Source organism: Phymastichus coffea, unplaced genomic scaffold, assembly GCF_024137745.1.
Source record: "Phymastichus coffea isolate CEN01 unplaced genomic scaffold, Cenicafe_Pcof_1.1 PCOF00055, whole genome shotgun sequence".
Taxonomy (NCBI): Eukaryota; Metazoa; Arthropoda; class Insecta; order Hymenoptera; family Eulophidae; genus Phymastichus; species Phymastichus coffea.
This window is the reverse complement of record NW_026706866.1, coordinates 996,039-1,019,875: the sequence shown is the minus strand read 5'-3', so window position 1 is coordinate 1,019,875 and position 23,837 is coordinate 996,039. Positions and strand designations below refer to the sequence as shown.

The window sequence follows — 23,837 nt, the reverse complement described above, 5'->3', positions numbered from 1 at the left end:
AGAGAGAAGAGACCATCTTGAATCAGTATTTTCCCGGAGTGCGACGAGAACAGACGTGTATATTGTTCTACTGGTGCGTCTGCTGCAAAGATACCAAATATATTGTTCAAATATCTTGTTGTTTGTCACTACGTGAGTACAATGAAACATCAGCTCCTTTCAAATGACGTTCTCTCGTTACCAAAACCTTTACTTTTTTAAATCACACATATCCAGCGGACCGTATAACCACAATCAACTTCTTTCGATTTTGGTATAAAACTGTGCAACTAATCAATAAACTTTACAACTTTTTGATCTGGCGTACATACATACATTGTCAATCGAACTATTTAAAAACCGATAATTTCACTTTTGCTTCTAGGTAAACGTAATCCCTTACCAAACTAAATCCTAACCTCGTAAAAAAATTTGTTGCACGTACTTGGTGCGCGAGAGTAACATCGGAGTTGGTAAATTGTATCAATTATACAATTAAACATACTCATTCTTTCCTTACTTTTACAATCGATTTTAAGAAAAATGTTTTGGAAATTATTTACTCTGAACAAAGTAAATGGGAAAGACCGACGAACTTTTCAATTCATTTAAAAGTGTTGGATATTATGGTTATATTTACGCACAAAGCTGAGCGCGGTGCATCCATTATACCGGCATTATTGGACTACTAATTGACTTGCTAATAACCCACATGCGCATTGTATTTTACATCTTTAAAATGATTGCTTTTTATTTTTAGTTGATAACAACGAAGGCCTATTAATTAAGTTGCAATCCCCTTGCACATTAAATACTTACTTTAATTGACTAAACCTTCGTAGACTGTCACGTGAAAGTCAAAGCTTGCAAAATTCAAGCTCGGAATTCGAAAGCGTCTTGCTCAATCGCGCCCCGACCACATTTTCCAAAATTACATTCTAGCCACCGTATATACATACTTTCACAAAGATACCTGCCTTAAGAAAAAGTTTAATGACGAGAAAGCCGCATGTGGATCTTCTTTTCTTTTGGGAGGGGATATCAGAGTCGTGACAGCGGCAAATGTAAATTCGTTTTACGCAATAATGTTAAACAAGCCTCTCGCGGAAGCACGACACAGTTACGTTTGCTATACAAGACAGATTTTTTTTATTGACCTCACTCACTACTTAACGATCCCTCTCGTGTAATTAATAAATGCAATCCGGTATTCATTCATACTTGCCGGTTTGGAGTAATGGGCTTCTTGTTACATGCTTGTGCGCCGCTAAATAGCCGGTGGTTTCATTTCAATTTATATTAATCGTAAGCGCTTTGCTCATACCTATACTAATAAGCTTAGTTCTTCGGGAAATGATAAATATTCATTCTTTTTTTCTTTTCGAAAGAGTGTAGTTTCGTTGAGGAATTTTCTATTTCAGAATGAATTTTTCAAGCGTTCAAACACAAGTTTATTAAAGAGAGTTAATGGGGCTTAGAGATGTGGAAGGAAAAGTTGTATATCACGGGAGATGTAGCTCAAAAACCAGGCGAGTCGCACACATGCATACGGACGTGAGGGTAGCAACGAAAAAGGGCGGAGCGCGCTTGCGCACCAGCTATGAATGCACCCCAAATGACTGAATTTCGTCAGGAAGGTTCAAGGTCATGTAGCACAACACACATACGTGCGCGACCGAGAACAGCTGCACTATCTCTCTTTCTCACTCTCACTCTATTCTTCCATCAGCGTGCGATTAGAGAAAACACGCGCAGCTCGTACCATTGTCACGTGATCTGGCGACGTTGTGCCTCACGTGATTTTACCGTATTAGAAATGGGCTTTTTGGCGGAGTTCTTGTAGTACTGTAGATTTTTATTTTTTTTCTCTGTTTATTTATTTATTTTTTTTTTCTTTTGAAAAAAAAATTCATGAAACGTATGTGAGATACTTTTAACTAACAACCATTTTATTGTAGCCAATTTGCACGTAAATATCGAAATTTAAAATAGAGACGCAAGTGTCTATGCACTTGACGTACCACGGTATAAACGTCGCGCTTTGTCATTTGATTCGCCGACTTGACATGACGTTCAAAATTCAAATGAAACTATTCAAATCTACTACTGAAACATTTTCACCTTTGCGATCGTTCGCGCAAATTATTGCGCCATTAACGCACTGATTGCCGTTTAATTTATTTTTATGTTTATTAGCGTTGAAACGTCGGTAGTCGCGGTTAATCACATTGGAATTACAAATTTAGAGAGAGGAAAAAATTCACGCGCTCTGGAAGAATCTTCATCCGGTGAAAGAGAATGTGAGCTACGACGCGTGGCATTTTGTCGGTCAGGCTGAAAAGAGGAAAACGAAAAACCGAGCCAAACGACATGGGAGATGCGGCGCGCGAAACTCGCGCATCGGGGCGTCGCGGTGCTTATTTTTCGCGCTGCGGCGAATCGGAGCATCATGCGAAACGCCCGGAGATCACGTTGAATTTCGAAGGAGCCGCGCGCTCGTTAAGTGGAGGCACGAAAAGCCGATCTGGTAGAAGACGAATTGGTTGCGTTTCGGTGGAATGCGCGGAATGTCCAGGCGTGCGTCGTCCCCGGAAAACCAAGCGTCGACGCGCGACGTTCGTGCCGGAGCATCCTCCCTCGTTGCACTCGCACGAGGCAGCGCGGATGCGCGCATTACTCTCGCTTTCTCTCGCTTACGTAACTCGGGGGGGGGGGGGGGGGGGGGGTAGTCGTTGCTGATAACGCCGCGGCATATCGCGCGCCCGCGCAACATTTTGCTACTGGCCGCGGGTTGGCGGCGAGCCTCTCTCCCGAACGGCTACGGCAACGCCAAAAGAAACGAACGGGTCTCGGCTGTACGGGAAGGGGGAGTAACGGAGAAGCTGCACTTACGCGCGTGGTCACTTATATCGAATAAACAGGCCTGCGAGGCGGCAACGCAGGCGCTTTTATCTGTCAGCCGAGCACGTGACCTTGACTTAGCGTATCACTCAGCGCGAACGCGATGGTTCGATGCTCGCCTGACGCACGCGCGCCAGCAAGCTGGCGCTCCGGCGGCTCCTCCGACAATCGCTTCTTTTCGGTTTTTCTTTCTTTCTTTCTTTCTTTAGCTCGGCGCGCGTGCTGCTCCACGTCACTGCCTCGCTTTAGGACAACGGTCCGGCAGATTTCCCGTCGCTCGTCGGGCCGACGCGCGATCAATTGTCCTCGCGCTCGAATCCTCGACGTTGCGTGGCCCGAAGAGCCACGACGAGTCGGCGACGCGACACCACCAAACGGGCAACGCTACACTCGGTCGCTGGAAAGCCAGCCCGGAGGGGAGAAAAAGTGAAAAAGAAAACGAAGAAACGAGCGAAAGAAAGGCACGTGGCGAGACGAGGAACAATGGCGCGCCTCCGCCGGCGTGGCCCCGTGCACGTGGTGAGCATGGCAAAAGCCGGCGATAACCACGCGGCCGCCGAGCCGTCGATGTATTTCGATCGCGCCCGTTCGTTTAGAAAGAAAAAAAAAAGAAGCAGCGAAGAACATTCGGCCCAGAGAACTTTCTCGACTGTCTCGGCGCCTCGATACTACGCGGCTCTCGTGGGATACATCGTTCGCTCTCGTGGCGCAGACTTACTCGAAAGTTTTTCCATGCCGCCGAGGCGAACTCATTTGGCGCGCGGCGCACGGGGGTCGCGATCGACGCGCTTCCAGGTCCGCCCGTGATTGGCTCGCTCGTGATCGCCGTAAGTGCACTTCCTATGGGCCGCGGGGTATGCGTGCAAATGTCCACGCTCATCTCTCGGCTGGCCAGCGACGACAACGGGTACTCGTTGCGAGCTGCACCGGAAGGAAAAACTGCCGAGCTCGTCTATTCGCAATTGTCAAGAGCTGCCGTTGCTGCACGCCGCGAGTAGAAGGGGCTGAGAGTGACATGCGCGAGCTTTAAAATCGAGCGCGCAGAGTTGGCTCGGATTCAGTCGCGTCGGCGAGCGAACCTCCCTCGGCACTCGATAAACGCGTATCGCGACTTGTCGCATCGATCCGCGCGAGAGAATATCCAGCCAATTATTCTCGGCGAACAGCGATCGACTCCGCGAGTGCAGGTGTGTCCTTGTGTGTTTGAGTATCGATTCGGCGTCGTCTCCGAAAATAAGTGAGTAATTGTGCATACGTAAGCGTTTTATACATGTCCAATGTAACGGATACTGAAAGAAAGTCGAGAGAAATCACCTTTCGAAAGTTCCCTTGAGTAACTAATCACATTTTTCCTCTTAACGGGTTTTCTTTCTTTTTTTTTTTTTTTTTTCGTTAGAATTTTTTTTTTCTCGTCGAAGGTTGCGTTACAATGGTGTCAGTCTGCGATAGCAATCTCGACGGATGAATATGAAGTAACCGTAGGATGCATAAAACAGGATTTTTGCAATGGCACGGAGGATTATAAATAATCGCTTATCCGATGATTAAATGACAAATCGCAGAATAATTACGTCGCTCGTAACAATCGTTTAACCTTGTTTCCAGCCGGCTCATAGCTATTACACGTGTTGTGCTGCAGTTGACGATTATAATCGACGTCGTTCCAAATATAAATAGGCTTGCTATTAATCCGTTATCGCCTCGATTACCCGAGTCAAGATTAAAATCCAACAGCGGCGGTTTTGCAAAATTCATCATCAAATCATCGTCCGCCGTAAAGTGCAATCGTCATCTGGCAGCGTCCTGCGAAAATCTGTCGCGGCCGCAATCGTAAACACGCGTGGCGTACAGGCGGCGCGAGTCCGTCCGATGCATTGGCACGACCGCGAGTTCAATAAACTTGGGCAATTGCGATTTTCGCGCGACGCGTAACTTTTGTGCTCGCCGGCAGTGAAAGTTCGAGGTTTGCTATTGACTTTTGCCGAATGGGAGAAAGTGTGCGTGGCCTCTGGGATGCCAGGTGCACGTTATATTTGTTCAGATTATGCACTGGAGTCAAGACTCGAATGGCGCTGAATATTATTATTATTATTTTTCCAACGACGAACTCGTCTCCTTCCCGCTGCACCCGAACGTAATTTTTAGCCCGACTTCGCGTTCACCGCAATGTCGACATTATTTTCCTCCTCGTTTTCACGCAAGCGAGAACAACGATCTCGCGGCAAACCCTCGAGCGTTTCGTCTGGCTTCGTATCTCGGCGGCATTTTTTTTATAATTTAAAAAAAAAAACGAAGCACACCCTCGACGCCTAGCACTCGTCGGCCGCGCGTTACGCAGCACCATTCGGCTTTTCCACGCGCGGCTCGGACACAATCGACGAGCTAATTAATCATTTCTTTTCGAGCGCCTGCGCGACAGTTAATTGTGATTGAGTGTCCGATTCGCATCCCAATTGCATTTTTATGGGCTTGGACTCGTTATCGTGCGACTTCCCTGGGCCGAACTCACCGATTGCGATATAATTACAATTGTCTTCCAATGACCGTCGGGATGTAAGCGAAAGTTTATAACACGTTCTGAGCAAAAACGTGAAAGTTTCGGGATTTTTTTTTCGAAAGAAAGTTCACGTATATATTTGGAAATCTTGGGAGGCGAGAATGCGTTCGGTCGAGCCATTTCAGACATGGGTACTTTCATCTTTTTCATTAACACCCGCCGCTGTGTCTGTTCCAAAGTCAGCTCGAAGATACACGCGTGCACGTCTTATTAATTAAGACGTAGGTGTATTAATTGCTTGCCCACAGCACATCGCACTTGCGAATAAGCTTTTGTTTTTGCTCGGCCGATGAAAACGCAGGGGAATTCTCGAAATGATCGTCGCTACGGAAAAGCGAAGTGGAATTTTTCTTTTTTTTTTGTCAATTCAACGTCATAAATTCTCACAACTGCACGGCAAAGTCAAAGTCAAGATCGACTAAAGTGTTTTATTCACGGTGCGATAACATTCCAATGCAAACAGTATCCGACGCCTGCCAATCGAACACATCCTCTGAATCTCAATGCTGGCCCATTGCGAACGGATACTCATCGCGTAGAAAAACACACGTACGCGTGGTCGAGGTATTCGCGAGGAATCTCATTCTGTTTATAGAGAATGCGAGGATGTATCACACTTCGTCATCCATTAGGCATTCAAAAAAAGGAAAAAAAAAAAATCTGTCATAAATTTTTCATTATTCAGTTTTGCAATTTCGAGCAGCAGCAAAAGCCTGCATGTATAATAACCGACGCGTAATTATCCAAGCTTGCAGATCGAATCGCCAACGATACGTCAGATGCGTTCCGCGATAACAGAGGCCCCGCACGCCGAGCTCTTATCTCGATCGCGTCGATCGTCGTTGCCAACGCGGATCTAATCGGCGCAAAGTAGATCGCGATCGCCGGTCGTATCGCGAAGGTGCACCGAGCGCACAGGTATACCCGACTGATAATTCGGTCTGCGGCATTTGCATGTTTTCCTCGTTCCCGCGAAATTTCGCGCACGGTCTTGGCGAAAATCAAGGAGCTTCTGCCGCGACCGTCACGAGCTTCGGAATTACGCGTCGGCTTGTGCTTTAATGTCGCGCGTGACAGCCGCGTTTTCGCCGTTGTAGTAGCTCGCGCCGTTACGCCATCGATCGATCGCGCGAATCCCACTGTCTATTCTGACAATCGTTTGCGACAATGTTGCACTCATCGTTAGCCCTCGAGTCACTTTGCGGTTCTGTCGCGAGAAAAATGTTTTATGAATGATGTTGCTCCGCTCGCAGCAGCGACGCGTTGTCTTCAGGAAGTCTGGTGCGCTGTCGTCGATATTTGTCCTCCGTCACCTTTGCTCCTCGCGTGCGCGTGCATTTCTTATTTTCCGCGGTGGAGTTCTAGTAACGCCCTCGAAAAAAAGTTTGTTAGTGAGCCAAAGTGCGATCAAATGTGAAGTGAAGAAAGTCCATTTGTTGAAGAAAGCGATTGACAAAGTTTCTCGCGGGCTAACACAAAATCAACGTCTGTCGAATCATCGTGATAAAACGAAATCATAACCCCAAGGTCATATGATTACAGGTGCTTCTAAGTGATAAAGATAATCTAAGCAGTAACAGCATCAGCAGCAACAATGTCAGCAAAAGCAATTCGTGAGGCGACCGGCAAGGATTTGATCAACCGCAAACTAGGAGCTGGTACATCAGCAGCCAAATGTCGCTTCGTTAGTATCGACGAGTCGACCAATTGGTCTCATCTGGTAGCTGAAAATCCATGGCTCGCGAACGAACGTTTGGTTGTCAAACCCGATCAGCTGATCAAGAGACGCGGAAAGCTTGGACTTATCAAGGTCAATGCGAATTTCAGCCAGTGCCAGCAATGGGTGAACGAGCGTATGAACAAGGACCAGCAAGTAGGCAAAGCCACTGGCAAGCTCAAGAATTTCATTATCGAGCCGTTCTTGCCACACAAGCCTGTACGTATAACGATCCTTCGTTTCTTGACATCATTTCCTCGTGTAAGACTGTACTTTGTGATTCGCGTAATGCCAATCAGATTTTATTGCGTGCTTTTATATACAACTAACATCCACAACTGTAAACTTACTTTTTATCGCCGCCTATGACAAGTTAGTATACTGGTAGTGTGGGTATATGTAGGAATCGAAAGTATGCGATGCGTCATCATATTGCTTAGTGATCGCGTGGTGAAAGCAGTTTTCAGATTACCACGTGTCGCGGTGCGAAGGAACGAGTATGATGAAATTTTATAATCAGCGAAAATGAAACGTCATGACCATACAGTTTTGAGATACGAAAAAGAACGTTATTAAAAAGTATGAATTTGCTATCTGCAGGAGGAAGAGGTCTACGTATGCATCTACTCGCACAGAATAGCCGACACGATTTTGTTCCATCACGAGGGTGGCGTGGACATCGGTGATGTTGATGCCAAAGCACTAAAACTCGAAGTAGCAGTCGGATCGTCGATTCCCGACGAAGCAACTATCAACTCGAAACTGCTAACACACGTGTCAGCTGCTAAAAAACCCGTCGTCGCAAAGTTCATCCAAACCTTGTATAAGCTCTACGTCGATCTCTACTTCACCTACTTGGAAATCAATCCATTGGTGGTGACCGACGATACAATTTATATCCTCGATCTCGCCGCAAAATTGGACACTACTGCCGACTTTATCTGTCGGCCGGATTGGGGTGAAATTGACTACCCACCTCCATTCGGCAGGGATGCCTATCCTGAAGAAGCCTATATTGCGGATTTGGATTCTAAGTCCGGTGCAAGTTTAAAACTCACTATCTTAAACCCCAATGGAAGGATTTGGACTATGGTTGCTGGTGGAGGTAATTTTAATTCTTCTTCCTTCCGTTCATTGCGTTTAAATATTGAAGTAGAGCCGTGATCGATAGATTAATTTAAGGAAAGTGATTTAACATATTGTTGAAAATTAGAGCTTTCTATTCTTATTTAACCCTTAGAGAACTGGGATTTGAGATACTTTATCCCCCATAGAAAATCCATGAAAAAGGTATTTCATATTACGGATAAATTGTCGAACATGGGTTAAGTCAGTATACTGGCGCTTTCCGGTCTTCTAAAGGTTAATCCGACGATACTTCACGATAATTATCAAATTAATTTTTATTCAACAAAGCATTTCAAAAATTTTTCAGGTGCATCAGTCATATACTCAGACACAATTTGCGATTTGGGAGGTTCATCCGAGTTGGCTAACTATGGAGAATATTCGGGTGCTCCAAGTGAACAACAAACGTACGAGTACGCCAAAACAATTCTTAGTCTTATGACCAAAGAAAAACATCCCGAAGGAAAGGTTCTCATTGTGGGTGGCGGTATCGCAAATTTCACGAACGTGGCTGCCACGTTTAAGGGTATCGTCAAAGCTCTGCAACAGTTCCAACCAAAACTAGTTGAGCACAATATAAAGATTTTTGTAAGAAGGGCTGGGCCTAATTACCAGGAAGGTTTGAGGTATGTATAATATTCGAAAAATAGAAAAAATGTAACATTTAGTCATTTTCCAACGTATTTTCTATTTTGTAGGATTATGCGCGAGGTCGGAAAACGTCTTCAGATTCCCGTGCATGTCTTCGGCCCAGAGACTCACATGACAGCGATATGCGCAATGGCTATGGGCAAGAAACCCATTCCCAATCCTGAAGCTCAAGAATTCTCTACGGCTAACTTTCTTCTCCCGTCCGGTCAAGACGTAGGTCCATCGGCGCCAGATTCTGGCTCGTCTACACCTTCCTCGCCGACGAAACAACCACGCATTCAAAAAAGCGATTCCGTCGACTCGACATCAATGAAACCATTATTCAGCGGCAAAACTAAAGCCATTATCTGGGGTATGCAGACTCGGGCCGTTCAAAGTATGCTCGACTTTGATTTTGTTTGCCGTCGTAACGAACCGTCTGTTGCTGCCTGTGTGTATCCCTTCACTGGTGATCACAAACAAAAATTTTATTGGGGTCACAAGGAAGTAAGTTTAAGCATTTATATTGTCTATTACGCTATAGAATTTGGTAAATTGTATTTGGAATTACATATTGCGGTATTTTTAGGTGCTGATTCCTTCCTACAAAAACATGAAAGACGCGATGACAAAGCACTCAGACGCAGACGTGATGATTACGTTCGCATCTCTTCGTTCGGCCTACGACAGTGCAGTGGAAGCCATGCAGTTCCCTCAAGTCAAGACCATCGCAATTATTGCCGAAGGTATTCCCGAGAATATGACAAGAAAACTGATTTTAAAGGCTCATGAGAAGAAAATTACTATCATTGGACCGGCTACCGTTGGTGGAGTCAAACCTGGCTGTTTCAAAATTGGTAATACAGGTGGTATGATGGATAACATTCTGCACAGCAAGCTCTACAGGCCTGGCAGTGTAGCTTATGTATCTCGATCGGGTGGCATGTCCAATGAACTTAACAATATTGTTTCTAAAGGTATATATGAGCTCCAGTTCTTTTAGTAATTTATTTCTATTGCATCAATGTTTTTTCGACTTGTTGATTCTATTCTGTTACTATTAAACTTATACATACGTTACTGTTAGCAAAGATCAACGTTAAATGCAATTAGTTCAGAATTAATAATTTTATAGTTAAAGCAAATTGTAATGACATAATTACTGGAATTTTTTCATTGCAGTTGTAAGTATTGAGTATCGACTCTGCCAGTCGTTCGTTGAAAGTATAAATTGCAAATAGGTTAAATAATTGAATTTTTCATTGCAAATTTGCATTTTCGATAAAAAATTGTGTATAAATGAAAATGAAATATGAATTTCCACTGAGTAATTATGTCTAAACAATAACGATAATTTTATATTTCCATCTTTTATATCGGTTGAAATGACGTTTTTCTGAATGAAAGGTTTCATAATGCTAATGCGGTTTCAATCATCACGCTCTTTTTTCTAGCTTCAAACGGAGTTTTTGAAGGAGTAGCCATTGGCGGTGACCGTTATCCAGGAACGACATTCATGGATCATATCATGCGTTACCAGAAAGATCCTGAAGCTAAGCTGATAATTTTATTAGGTGAAGTAGGCGGTGTCGAAGAATACGAAGTATGCGAAGCTCTCAAGTCCAAGCGTATAACGAAGCCTTTGGTTGCGTGGTGCATTGGTACTTGTGCAAGTATGTTCAACTCCGAAGTGCAGTTTGGACATGCAGGTTCAATCGCCCACTCAAACCTCGAGACAGCAATTGCAAAGAACGCAGCACTCAAAGCTGCCGGAGCTTATGTTCCTGACAGTTTCGATACCCTCGGAGATCTCATTCAGACAGTCTACGATCAGCTCGTCTGGGATGGTGCCATTGTACCAGAACCTGAAGTGCCGCCACCAACTGTTCCAATGGACTACAGCTGGGCTAGAGTACGTCCGATTCCTTATGATTGTTTATACTTTTCACTCATGGTAGAATCAAACAGTATATTTTTATAATTGTAGGAATTAGGACTTATCCGCAAACCGGCTTCATTCATGACTTCTATTTGCGACGAGCGTGGCCAAGAACTTTTGTATGCTGGTATGCCGGTAACAGAAGTACTAAAGCAAAACGTTGGTATTGGTGGCGTCGTATCGCTACTTTGGTTCCAACGATGCTTGCCTCCAATCTACTGCAAGTTCCTAGAGATGTCCTTGATGCTGACTGCCGATCATGGACCAGCTGTATCTGGAGCTCACAATACGATTGTTTGCGCCAGAGCTGGAAAGGACCTCATCAGTTCTCTTGTTTCTGGATTGTTAACTATTGTGTGTAGTATTTCTTACTTGAGAAGAATCGTTGTATTATTGATTTGTGTTCTAATTTATGGCTATTTTACAGGGTGATCGTTTTGGTGGTGCTCTGGATGGCGCTGCGAAGATGTTTTCGGAAGCCTACGATGCTGGTCTTCATCCTCAGGAATTTGTCAATAACACTCGTAAGAAGGGTTTGTTGATCATGGGTATTGGTCACAGGGTCAAGTCGATCAATAATCCAGACATGCGAGTCAAACTCATCAAGGAATACGTTTTGGAAAACTTTGAGAAGAAACCGTTGGTCGAGTACGCTCTTGAGGTTGAGAAGATAACCACTACGAAAAAACCAAACCTGATTTTAAACGTCGATGGTGTTATCGCTTGCGCTTTTGTTGACATGCTTAGAAATAGTGGAAGTTTCACGAGGGAAGAAGCTCAAGAATACATTGAAATTGGAGCGATCAACAGTCTTTTCGTTCTTGGTAGAAGTATAGGATTTATTGGTGAGTTGAATTATTTTAAAATTCTACTTTTTATTATAAATATAATTTATAAATACAAATTAACTAAAACAAATGTTCTTTTCTCCATAGGTCATTACATGGACCAAAGAAGGTTAAAACAGGGACTTTACCGCCATCCTTGGGATGACATCTCTTACGTGCTACCAGAACAGTACAACTGAAGAGTTTCCCATAATTATCTACGTCCATCGTATAAATGTTAATCGATCAGAAATGAATCTACGTCAATGATATTAAAAATAATGAAAAAATTACGTGTAATTGACGAGAATTCCGAAAAAAAATATATCCGTACAACATGAGTAGGACTCACTTAGGTAGCGATGTTCTAATCAATGAATTGGATCAACGCTTCTGTTATCAGCATTGATCCAACAACAGCACTGGCACATTTTGCACCGTCGAAAGTCCGTTAATTGCCTTAAACAAACGAGAAACAAATTTATGTTTTTAGAAGTTTTAGTCGCTGTGCGACAATTACATTTAAGAAATGAAATGTGAATGGAAAAGAACATATTGGTTTTAGCATTCCAGATTCTGCATTTGTTTTTAAAGACACGAATGTACGATATACTTGTATTACTCGAATTTTTGTATATATATATAGACGTCGGCTCACCTAAGAAAAACAGCACAAATGCGAATTTTTTTTAGTTCGCATTACATGAAACTTAAACATCTATGTACCCTATGGGAGACGCGAATTGTTTTACTTTTTTTAAGCTTCGGTTAGGTTCGCATGTTTAACGAGTGAAGTAGTTAAAAAAACTGCACAATAAAAGTGAACTATTCTACTAAGAAATAAGAATTTAGTATACATATTCAATATACATGTATAATATTTATGTATGTACGTATTATTATTTAAGAATTTATTTAGCGTCTTTTAATTATTTTATTTGCACTAAAAAAATATCTGGTTAATAAATGTAGAAAAAAACAAGAAACTAAATTGGTTATTAATCATGTTATCTATAATTCTTATAATTATGTATGGATAGAATGAAAAAAATATGAAATAAAAACAATAGCTAAACTAAAAAAATATGCCATTTATTTTTGTTCTTAAAAAATTATTATATTTATAATTTCAACAGTTTATTCACCAATCAGTAATTTCTTCAATTATTGATTCAGGCAACTCTGCTCGATTAATTTCTTTCTTTAACTTTGGCTTGATATAATTTTCATACCACTTGACTTCTGCTATATCGAAATTTCTTTGCCTATAATAATCAACTTTCTTTAGTTGAATAATTACATCATAGTCATGTTACAACTTGTTTTTCAATACTTACACATCATGCTCCGAATGTAAAGGTTTCCGCACTGGATTCCATTGTGATACAGGTTTATCATTTGCAATCATTACACCTCGAACACAATAAGACAGCGCTAATTTATGTATATTAGCGTCCTGCAAATATATCAGTTATATATAAATCCAAATGTTTTACAAAAATATACACATTTGTGGAAAAGATGTGTTGAGATATGTATTTTTTATTTTTGTTTTTTCAACTAGCTATACTATACTACTTTAATCAATTTGACTTGGCCAATTTAGATTATGCATCAAGATCTTACATAGACAATGTGCATTATATAGAAACATAAATACAAATACTTGCTCTCCATTCTGAATTCATTACATCAGCTAAACTTATAGTATCTATTGCTAAATTAGCTCCATCTACATTCGACCCTATTGTATTCAAATAATTTTCATGTATAAATTTGATAAAAGTATTGGCATGTGAATGAAAAGTTGATGCCAAATCATCTGGATTATGCACAAATTTCCAAGATGTTCCTTGAAAAGTTCCTAAAAACAAAGTATTCAAGTTTTATCAAATACAATTTAAATTAAATACTTAAAAACATTTTTAAATTTCGTACTTTTAGGATTTATTACTCTACCAATACCATGTAGTAAACCAAGAGTTTCTTCTCTATGAGTGCACTCACTGTCAAATTTACGTGTAACTTGTATAAAAGAAATTACATCATTAATCTCTGAAGTAATCAACATTCTAAATATAATTACTGTTTACCTTTCAAAGAGAGAAATATTAAATTTAAAAGTGCACTTCGAACATCACCAATATTATTTGACAGCACTTCATCTATCTTTTCTTGTGTAATATGTAACATATGACTGGCTTTAGAATTTAAAATACTCGAAACTCTTTTCATTATATTTTTTAAAGCTGTTGGAGTGGTTGCATTAATACTGAAAAATAGAAATGGTATATTTAGGCATTTTTCTATCTTTTAACAAAATAAATATATAAACTTACTTAATCAAATCAATTCTATAACGATCACGATTACTTTGAGAAAATAAAGTTGTTAACAACTTTGAGTTACTAGTTTCTGTATTTATAAATACTAATGGTTCTCTTCCATACTGGCAATATTTTCTAAAATATAATGTTTTTACTATGCTTTATGTTTGTAACATTGTTGCTATATACTTTTACTTACTGTAACAAAACAACAAAATCATCTTTCCCTTCAATATAAGAATTTGGTATATCTTTAATCAGTAATAAACGCCTACTGCAATCTGATAATACTGAACTATAACGAGTTGCTCTTATCAAAAAGTCTTCAAATCTCTCCCCTTGTCTCATCATTCGATCTGATAATAATTAATATTATAATTTGACTTAAATTTAATAAAATAAAAATCCTAATTGTACAACTCACTACTCTCATCCACAGCTTGATCCATTGGTGTTATCCATTCTACAATATCAAAATTGTTCTCTTTTGCAATAATTTTAATGGCTTCAGTTTTGCCACATCCAGATGGTCCAGAAATAACTAATATATTTGGATTGCCTAATTTTACTTTTTCTTGAAACCATTTTGAAATTTCATTTTGTTTTTGTTTACTAACTGCTAACTCTGATTGTTTTTGTGCAGAGCAAGCATTTAGTAAAGCAGATAGACTACAACTTGATTTTTTTGTTATAGGAAAACTAGTTGGAACATGAAAAGAATTTTCAGTTTTTTCATTGTGGCCTTCTTGCGATAAATTTATTGTTTTAGATACAGATTCATCAAATTCACCAAAATCAAATGAATCTAACCAAGATGCATTTCTCTGTAAATAAAATATAACCTCTTTAATACTGAATTATTATCTGATAAAGTAATAAAATAGCAACAAATATTAAATTAGTAGAATTAAAACATTGAAAAAGTAAAAATAATTTATAATTATTAGCTGTCAAAAAGGTTTAAATTGATAAATAAGCAGAAACACTTGGTTAACCTTCAATTTCGACATTTCATTTAGTATTCTTACAGCCAACACTTTAGAGTAAAATAAGCAAAGATATATACATATCAATGACTTGAGATAGATACTTTCAAAAAAATAGATTTTATTCACAATAAAATTGCTTTAAGAAACAAGAATATTTGGTAATCAAAACTACTTTACAATTAATCTATTCGCTTTAATTTTTAAATCAACTGTTGCATATTTTTATTTTTGTGCGCGGCGCCTTTCTACCCATTTCATACGGTCACGTGTTCCATTTAAAAAATTTACGCGTCTATTAATTCCCTTATCTTCGTCTAATTCTTTTATTTATTGTTCTAATTGTTCTGTCAATAACTGTACCATAAATGAATTATAGGTAAATCCCTGTTATAAACTATTATTATATTATTAGTATGTACAAAAAATAAAAGAAAATCACATATTTCAAGGAGAAATAAGTTATGTATAATATATAGCATATATGCTACAAGCTTAGACGTAAACGTAAACATACATTTGATGAATCAATCAATTAATAGATTGGTAGAATTTTCAATAAATCGTGAAAAATCAAAATTAAAACATCAACTTTACTTTTTTTTATGAAAGCACTGTATCGAAATCTATTCATAAAAAAATTTGATGTCAACATATTTTATGCGCGCGTGTGTATGTACACATCAACGTTAAATTAATAAAGATATAAGGATAGTCAATAATTATTCTAACAATTTTCTATTCCATATTTATTAATTTTAGTATATTTATAATAAATGAAGTGAACAACCGCACGCACTAACAAACTTTTGTATAATAAAATAACTTTTTCCCGCAGTCTAAAAAAGTTATCTGTACAAATTTGTCTTATTAGAAATGTACACGATATACGCCTACATAATAATTTTATACTTAATTAACGTAAAAAGTATAAATTACTAGCTCAAAATAATTTTCCTAAAAATTGCAATTAATCAACTCGAAATATACGCCACACTTTGCAGCATATTTTTCTCCATTTGTCCTAGTTTTCCTATATTAGTAACCGATACATTCAAACATTTCGTAAAAAATACAATTGAATGATATGATTAATCTATGTTTCTTTTTTGATATACTATAAATTTTTTGTTCTATCATCGCGTGAATAGTTTGCGTTAAATTAATTAATAAAATATTCAATTATCTAACAAGATTTGCGCAACATTATCACAACGTGTTTGGCCACCAAGGTCTTCCAGTTACCAGTACATTGAATAGACTATCTAAAAAGTCTATGGTGTACTGTTTAAACATCCACGTATATAGATATATTCGTTCTTAAATATAAAGATATATATTTATAGAAATATTTATATAAAAAGAGTTGCGAGGAATAACATATTGTCTCAGACACTCGCGAAAATTGTAACAACATTGTCCCTTCACAATGACATTTCCAACACATTCTACACTTTTTGATAAGCAAACCATTCAACTCCATACATCACTGGAGTAGCGCTTCTGCGAATCCATCTTCTTTATGTAGTCAGCCGCCTGTAACTCACTCATGTTCCCTTTTTCCATTACTACTTTCAGAAGAATGTTATGCACATCTCGCGCCATATTACGCGCATCACTGAAATCAAAAATTAAATTTTATTGAATACCATTTCATTCAATACGTACTGAGCATTTGATTAAATTAAAGTTTAGAGTCTTACCCGCATACGTAAATATGTCCGTTCCTTTCTCCAATCACGCTCCATAATTCATCACTATTTTTTTCAAGCAAATGCGTCACGTAAACCTTTTTATCCTGTTCTCGACTGAAAGCAGTATGCAAAGTTAAAGTTCCACTATCTACATATTGCTGCAACTCTTCTTTGTAAAGGAAATCTTCTTCACGTTTACGGCAGCCAAAGTAAAGAATTGTATCGCCAACTTCTTTGCCTGGACAAAAAATAAAAAAATTAATAAATTTAATTCAATCGTGGATATATCGTCAGAATAATTGTCTTTACCTTCTTTTTTAGCGACATCGCGTTCTTGAATGAATGCTCTAAATGGAGCAATACCAGTACCGGGACCAACCATCACTACAGGTGTTGTAGTACGCGATGGCAAGCGGAACTGCGACTTTCGAACGAAAATCGGCACTAAGCATGGAGGATCAGACGGATGCTTCTCCTTTAGCCAAGTAGTGGTAACACCTTTGTTAATTCTTCCAGTTGGAGTTTTGTACTCTACCACCACAGCAGTAATATGAATTTCATTAGGATGCAACTGAAAAAATTAGCATGATTAATTTAATTTTTTATAATAGCATTTCGAAAGTGACGGAAAAGTACCTTAGGAGATGAAGAAATTGAATAGTAACGGCACTGCAATCTAGGCAACAGCTCACATAAATGGTCTAAAGCAGGCTTCAAACTTGGAATGTCTTCCAAAATATGTACAATATTCCTATTTTCTTGAGTAACCCATTGATGGAATAGAGCTTTGCCTTCAGCACTGGAACACGACATATTCTTTAATTTTTCTTTATCAGCCGAGTCACTACAGTATTCAGCTAATTCCTTGAGGACGTGAGTGCGAGGATTACTTGTAATATCTAAGTAATGCGTTAAGGCAGTACGGTATGTACATGGGCAAGGGAATGGATGCTTCTTAGTAGATTCCTCTGTAAATAAAAAAATATTATTAATTAATTAAATAAATAGTTATATACAAATAATATTTGAAATATTTTACCATCAGTGTTGGTCAAGGTGATGACAGTATCTAAGTTAACACCACATTTTTCACCGATCTTGTTGACAAGCTCGGCACTGTTAACTGGATAAACGGCCAAATGATCACCAGCTTCATAACGCATCTTTGATCCTTCAATGTTGAACTCAATGTGCATACATGATCTTTCTGATGTAGGGCCATGCAATTCTCTGTTCTCTTTGACAGGAGCTAAGTAAGGATTTTTAGCGTCATAAGGCCTGAAATTAAGTAACAATTGGTATAGGTATTTGTTTTACAAGTTATTCATTTCCAGAATTTAAACTGTTTTTAAGCTTACGCTCTTTGATTATGGAAGGAATGGAGTCTAGCAATCTCTCCAGTGTAAACTTTATCTGCTGGCATGTCATTATGTTCAGTAAGTTTATATTGACGTATGCTGACATCCTCTCCAGAACCTTCAATGTTAAAGTACTCGCAAACCGATGGCCAAAATTTGTCTTTCCAAGTGATAAAATCATCTTCAATGCTAAAAATAAGAATTTTGTTTTAATCTCCTAGTTCAAATTGAAAATTTTGTTCTAATTATGAAATTTTAATAATGTTGATAATATAAACTTGATAATACGGAAAAAATATGGAACTTACTTAGCATCATCATCTCCAAGACCACATTCAACAACACGATTAGCACCAAGTTGTTCTAATCTATGATCGACATATAGGGCAACTTCATTGTAATGCTCGTAAGTTTTGTTTCCAAGGCCAAACACCTATAAAAATAAATGAAAATTAAGTCTATAAATAAAACAAAGTCATTTATTATAATAAATATTATTCAATCTTCCTTTACACTTTTTTCATCTTATACTATAAAGAAAGATGAGTAAATAATTAATACCAACAAGTGATGGTTATTAATTATTTTTAAATTTATTGATAATACAAGAAATAAAAAAGTAATTAACTGTCCAACAGAGAGGGTGAAAAAATTATTAAATGAATCTTCATTGCAGTCATCTCTGCAATGGTACTACAACTGTTTGTAATGTAAAACTTCTACAAAAAATGTATCACACTCGCTTTACTACAAGTCATGATTGTTGGTCAGATGTATTCAGCGTATGAATAAGACGGGTTTCGATAACTAACCAATTTTATTTCATTCAAAAACAAGCTTTAACTCAAGAAAAACAAACAAATAGTCATTGTTAAAAGCATATCAGAATCACCTCGAACTGAGGTGGCGCGTTAAGCGCAAGGCTGGCCGTCGTCTGCCTTGTGAGATTGCATCGTGCCACGATGCGACGCATGGCCACACGTACCAGCGACTTGATTACTTTCATCGTTTTTTTTGACGTTCGTTTAAATACATCATCGGCGTGTCACCATGAAAGAAAAAACTTTTCCGAACTTTCAACCCGCAACAAGTATATTATCGTGTCAAAAAAAAATGACGATCACTTGAATCACGTGTGTAATGTGCTACCACTCCAATTTCACAGATCGAATATAACTTACGTAACTCCTGCCATTGGATTCGCCGATTAATTGCGATAAAAAAAAACAACGATTTATTGATCGATACACGGAAAATGAAACGAGCTGCTCAAAAGCCAAACCGTGAAACACTGAACGTTATAAAACGAGGTTAGAATCATCCTTTAGTACGAAGCGCGAGCTAAAGAGCAAGATAGAATGAATGTCGATTGGTCGTACATTGCGGAGCTACTGGTAGAGGGGGCACTTTTAAATAAATTTACGCTCAATCCGTAAGCTTGATATGTCAGTTAATCTTTCTTACGCATACTTTAAAAATTATAATTTTTGAGCTACGCAAACTGGGATAGTCGTAACATCGTTTCATTGAACAAAATGTGTCTGTCAATTGAAAAAAAAGACTATCGTGTCAAAGTCGACTAATTAAAAAAATTTGTACTCGTCGCAATGTGCACGCAGAATGGGCACTACTTAAAAGTGTTGATATGGCGTTATTTATTTTCAAGGACTGACTGTTATCAGCATTGTCAACCATGAAAGCTCACTGGCGACAAAAAGAAGAAGAAAGCACAATATACTCACAGCATAGTTCAAGCCGTTAAGATCAGCATCGTCATTCTTGAGCCAATCGACAAACTCCATGGCGTTGTCGGTGGGATCGCCTTCTCCGTAGGTTGCCAAACAAAACACTGCCAAACTGTTTTGGATGTTCTTGAGATTGATGAGCTCTTTCTGAAAAAGAAAATCAACTGATAACGAAGCGTCGATATACAGGCGAAATTCAGTTTGAAGTTAAATTATCACTGACCATATCGCATTCCTCGGGGTCGGCGACCATACCCTTGAGCTTGTAACGAATACCTTCTTTGGCAAGTCGGCCGGCAAACTCCTCGGCTGTTCCTGTCTGGCTGCCATAGAATACAATAAGACTTCGTCCGGATTGCTGAAGCTTCTTGATAAATGAGTTCTCCGACGGTGTTACCGCTGCGTATGACGTTGGTCTGTTTAGAAGAAACGTGAGAATTTTTTATTTTTTTACATTGCTAATCGTCATTGAAAAGTCACTCAACTTCTTTATTGAAGACACGAAGGAAATTCCGTAAGAAACAACACACAGGAAATGTGTATGGCAACCCGTTGCGCGAAAAATTATTCAATTCCTACTACGTTCTTGAATCATTCACGATGTCTCGATCAAAATATGCAAAAAATCTCACAGCAGATGTATGCCCACGACAAAGATTAAGCTCCGATGAGACTCACTGAATGGTGTACGATCTAGTTGCAGACGTGTACTCTTCCTGTCTGTATTTCTTGAAACACCACCAGATTACAAGAAGAATGACAAGGCCAATGACTAAATCGAGCGGGCTGAACCACAGCGACTCGTCGAGTGCTTCGTCCGCCTTTGCTGGTCCCGGCGCGTCCGACATTCTCACGGCTTTTGGCTGCGACTCTGCTGCGTCTGTCGTCTGCGAACCAAACACGCACATTGTTATTTTGAAGGAATCTCACATTTTCCGCAAATCATTCAATTTGATCACTATGACAATACGTGACTTCGAGACGCGCGCGCGCGTGGCGCTTTTTGCCGCGTCGCGATGACAGGTACAAATTCGACGGTGATCAACGCGTGATTAAGGTGATTGGTTAAAATTATAAAGATTCGTCGTGTGACTCGTTAAATTCTTTTCTTTTGCACGTTAAATATTTCGAATGGACTAGATATGAATAGTTTTCAACACTTGGAGTTGTCGTTCGCCGTGGCAAAAGCGCAAATAATAAATTGTGACGAAAACGTATTTCATTGCTGTACAATATTCTACGAAGGCAATGCAACGTCGACGGTGACCTGCGATAGACTATATCTTTCTCGTACGAATAATCGAGCGATAAGAAGCTGTTGTTTACAGTGTCAGCTGATAGTTCAGGCCGGATACTTGTTCGGAGATAACAATGACATGCTATCTTGATCGTTTATTCCACGATGGCGTACAGATTATAAAGACTTGATTTGTAACTCGTTTGATGACATATAACACTATAGTTTTCACTCGGCGGATCTTCGGATGCGGCTGAACACTCGCCTACGATATAAATATTTTACGTATCTTATCGTCAATCTATCAATTATTGCAAACAAGCGATTTATCGTGTCGTATCGATCATCCTCATTCACCTTTTGCCGCATGGAAAACAACAAGAAAAGAATACTTTCGGCCTCGATCCGGGAGAAGAGGCATTTGAAAAGGAAATGCCTTTTACGGCATTCTAGGTCGAGCTACGACTGCTGCTGCACGTCGAGAAAGAGAGAGAGAGAGTCCATCATCCCAAAATTCCGATGCAGAATGAGAGAGAGAGAGAGAGAGAGAAACCGGTGACTCAAAGGGGCAAACCGGTCTCGCACTGTGTTCGTGCACGAGAAAAAGGAATTAAAAACGAGAGGATCCAGAGAAGGGAAAGAGATATAATAAACGAGCCGAGGATGTTGACGTAACGACTGCTATGCAATTCGTTTAGAGGATTGCCTGTTGGAATGCGTGTGTATGAATCAAACATGTAATAAGAATAGTCTAGTATGTATAATATTGCCGTTTTCACAGGGCCGATATTGGGAGAGGGTCATCAAATCTCCGAATCATGAAAACACATGTTTTCACTTTTTAAAGAACTTACATTTAAAATATAATTCCATCTTTATTTATTTAGTGTTCACCCCATAATCCAAAATTGTCCCTCTAGCAATTTTGAATAGCACGTGACGATTTCTTTTTTCTCTTATATTTTTTCTTTTTTATTAACCGACTCGTTAGCGAAAACTGTAGGCCGAGTTGCGACATTACTCGCGACGCGCACTTTCTCGATCGTAGAAAAAATTGGCATTCGCTAGCGTTGTCTTTTTACAATTGCAAGTTCGGGTACTCCCGGCGAAGAAGAGAAGCGCCAAACGAGTACAGCGAAGTGGCCGCCGAACGCGTTGGCTCACTCCGCCTCAAAATCATTTTCTCGACTTTGTAATCCGACGAGGGGAGATTGCCCTACGGCTCTCCTCGCCGCTGCACATCGACTTTGACTTCGTAATAATTATGTCACGGAGTTTAGTTAGTATTCACACGACGAAGATGATTTCCAACGATGAGTCGAGAGATTTTCGCAAGGAATAAAAAAGAGCCTACGTCGATGACGAACGTAGCTGCGCGCGGAGAGAGAAAATTTCCGCGCGTCGAATGACTAATGCACGATTAGATATTCCAATAGCGCCAGTGATGTTCGATCGAATTTCCTCTGTCGAAATTCCCGCGAGCGTCACGGTAAGCTCGAGCGTATGGACGAACTGCTCGCCCATCATTTCTATCGATCGAAAATATGCATTGATCTACAATTCCGACGTTGAAATAAGAGAAAAACATTCTTATGCGTAACGAAGCGAATCTTCGTTATCGCGCTCCAGATATACGGTCACCGGTAATATCACGGCTCGTTAGTTTCGGACGTTAGCGCGAGAATCGTTAGAAATGACCGCGGTTACGACAAGCGCACGATTACAATGAGTCATGGAGTTTTCAATCGCACACGTCGCCTCTAACCTTGAACGAGAGACGATAGCTCGCTCGTTGGCCGTGGCAAGCGACCGCGACATTGCGAAAGGAAGCTCCGCAGACTATGCCGGCGCTGTCGGGCATCGATCGGTATCGTCTTCCTGCTGTTGCGTCCGTCGCTCCTCGGCGGACAACGATGATTTTTCGCGTGCGCACAGAGCCAGACGGAGTAGCCGGACAGCAAAGACAAACGGCACCGTTTGAGAGACTCAGCGCGTGCCAGTCGCGCCCGAATTGCAAAGTCACGGGTCGCCATTGCAAAGCGTACTCGGGCGCCAGTTCCCTGGCCAATCTCGTTGGCTTGCGCGCCGAAGGGACAGAAAGGCGCGCACGATCGGCAACGCGACACACTGACATTGCCCAGCAGCAGCACCATGTCAAGGCTGATCACGTCGGCTTACGTAACCGCATCAGCGCCGTCGACGGATCGTCTTTTTCCGCGTTTGCATGATCGAACGCTTTTTCCTCGCTCGATTAGCATCCTCAGCATTCCATTATTCCTCGATCGCTCGTCATCGCGCGAACCAGACGATCGCTTAATTATCGCTCGCGAGCGCTTTATTGTTTTTCGTTTTCTCTGCGCGAGGCGTCGGCGATCTATCGGCGCGGCTCGCCGCGCAATCGAAGAATTGATAAAGCATTTTTCACAATTAGCCTTTAACTTTCGTCGCGCAATCGTGAAGAAGCAAAACAACCGAAAAAACAACACAGAAGACATTATTACAGTCCGCGTTAATTTAGATAATCGTCGTCGCGCTGCTTCTTCTTCCAGTTGCAATTTCGTTTCTAGAAAATTCGTTCCGCGACGAAAAATCATCATCAACGTCTCCAATTAAAAATATAATTTCCTGATACTTGGCGTTTCTCGCGTGAGCGCTGACTCTGCATTTATCGTTGTGCGCCGTTGGTGAAAAATCGGATGAAACGTTCGCGACGAATAGAGAGGGAAGGGGGGAGGGGGAGAGGCAGAAACAGACACGTAGCTACATGGTAAAATCGCTCGAGCGGGTTATACCGTTGAAAAGTAGTGCGAAT

At 40.1% G+C, this 23,837-nt stretch overlaps 3 protein-coding genes across 6 annotated transcripts; 1 reads left to right on the top strand and 2 right to left on the bottom strand.

The window, feature by feature from the left end:
• Positions 1–26: 26 nt before the first annotated feature.
• Positions 27–12,752, top strand: LOC131665878 (ATP-citrate synthase). 3 transcript variants are annotated; one of them, XM_058938094.1, is made up of 10 exons: positions 27–132; positions 6,980–7,373; positions 7,755–8,259; positions 8,590–8,908; positions 8,981–9,419; positions 9,502–9,889; positions 10,367–10,824; positions 10,900–11,205; positions 11,279–11,696; positions 11,787–12,752. In XM_058938094.1, exons 2-10 carry the CDS (start codon positions 7,032–7,034, stop codon positions 11,876–11,878), a joined length of 3,267 nt encoding a protein of 1,088 aa, XP_058794077.1. In that variant the 5' UTR covers positions 27–132; positions 6,980–7,031; the 3' UTR covers positions 11,879–12,752. The 3 variants fall into 3 exon arrangements, with proteins under 3 accessions (XP_058794077.1, XP_058794080.1, XP_058794079.1); XM_058938097.1 differs by having other exon boundaries at positions 31–73; XM_058938096.1 differs by lacking the exon at positions 27–132 and adding an exon at positions 3,979–4,117.
• Positions 12,753–12,756: 4 nt separating this feature from the next.
• LOC131665881 (cell cycle checkpoint protein RAD17) lies at positions 12,757–15,555 on the bottom strand. 2 transcript variants are annotated; one of them, XM_058938099.1, is made up of 9 exons: positions 15,001–15,555; positions 14,430–14,829; positions 14,205–14,361; positions 14,018–14,140; positions 13,772–13,950; positions 13,617–13,703; positions 13,349–13,542; positions 13,016–13,134; positions 12,757–12,943 (listed from the first exon to the last, which is right to left on the bottom strand). In XM_058938099.1, the coding sequence occupies exons 1-9, from the start codon at positions 15,013–15,015 to the stop codon at positions 12,820–12,822; spliced, it is 1,398 nt and encodes a 465-aa protein (XP_058794082.1). In that variant the 5' UTR covers positions 15,016–15,555; the 3' UTR covers positions 12,757–12,819. The 2 variants fall into 2 exon arrangements, with proteins under 2 accessions (XP_058794082.1, XP_058794083.1); XM_058938100.1 differs by lacking the exon at positions 12,757–12,943 and having other exon boundaries at positions 13,012–13,134; positions 13,345–13,542.
• Positions 15,556–15,756: 201 nt separating this feature from the next.
• Positions 15,757–23,174, bottom strand: LOC131665880 (NADPH--cytochrome P450 reductase). The gene is made up of 11 exons (XM_058938098.1): positions 22,791–23,174; positions 20,467–20,675; positions 20,012–20,204; positions 19,786–19,935; positions 18,352–18,476; positions 18,044–18,232; positions 17,725–17,963; positions 17,322–17,653; positions 16,995–17,256; positions 16,695–16,917; positions 15,757–16,609 (listed from the first exon to the last, which is right to left on the bottom strand). The coding sequence occupies exons 1-11, from the start codon at positions 23,157–23,159 to the stop codon at positions 16,465–16,467; spliced, it is 2,436 nt and encodes an 811-aa protein (XP_058794081.1). The 5' UTR covers positions 23,160–23,174; the 3' UTR covers positions 15,757–16,464.
• Between the last annotated feature and the right edge of the window lie 663 nt (positions 23,175–23,837).

Coding starts and splice junctions, on each gene's coding strand:
- LOC131665881 (XM_058938099.1), bottom strand. Junction 14,141..14,204: donor GATTTTGTTGTTTTGTTACA/GTAAGTAAAAGT, acceptor ATTATATTTTAG/AAAATATTGCCAGTATGGAA. Junction 13,543..13,616: donor TAGAGTAATAAATCCTAAAA/GTACGAAATTTA, acceptor CTTTGTTTTTAG/GAACTTTTCAAGGAACATCT.
- LOC131665878 (XM_058938094.1), top strand. CDS start 7,032: ATGTCAGCAAAAGCAATTCGTGAGGCGACCGGCAAGGATTTGATCAAC. Junction 11,206..11,278: donor TTTCTGGATTGTTAACTATT/GTGTGTAGTATT, acceptor GCTATTTTACAG/GGTGATCGTTTTGGTGGTGC. Junction 11,697..11,786: donor TAGAAGTATAGGATTTATTG/GTGAGTTGAATT, acceptor TTTTCTCCATAG/GTCATTACATGGACCAAAGA.
- LOC131665880 (XM_058938098.1), bottom strand. CDS start 23,159: ATGTCAGTGTGTCGCGTTGCCGATCGTGCGCGCCTTTCTGTCCCTTCG. Junction 18,233..18,351: donor CTTGGAGATGATGATGCTAA/GTAAGTTCCATA, acceptor TCTTATTTTTAG/CATTGAAGATGATTTTATCA. Junction 16,918..16,994: donor CGATGTCGCTAAAAAAGAAG/GTAAAGACAATT, acceptor GTCCAGGCAAAG/AAGTTGGCGATACAATTCTT.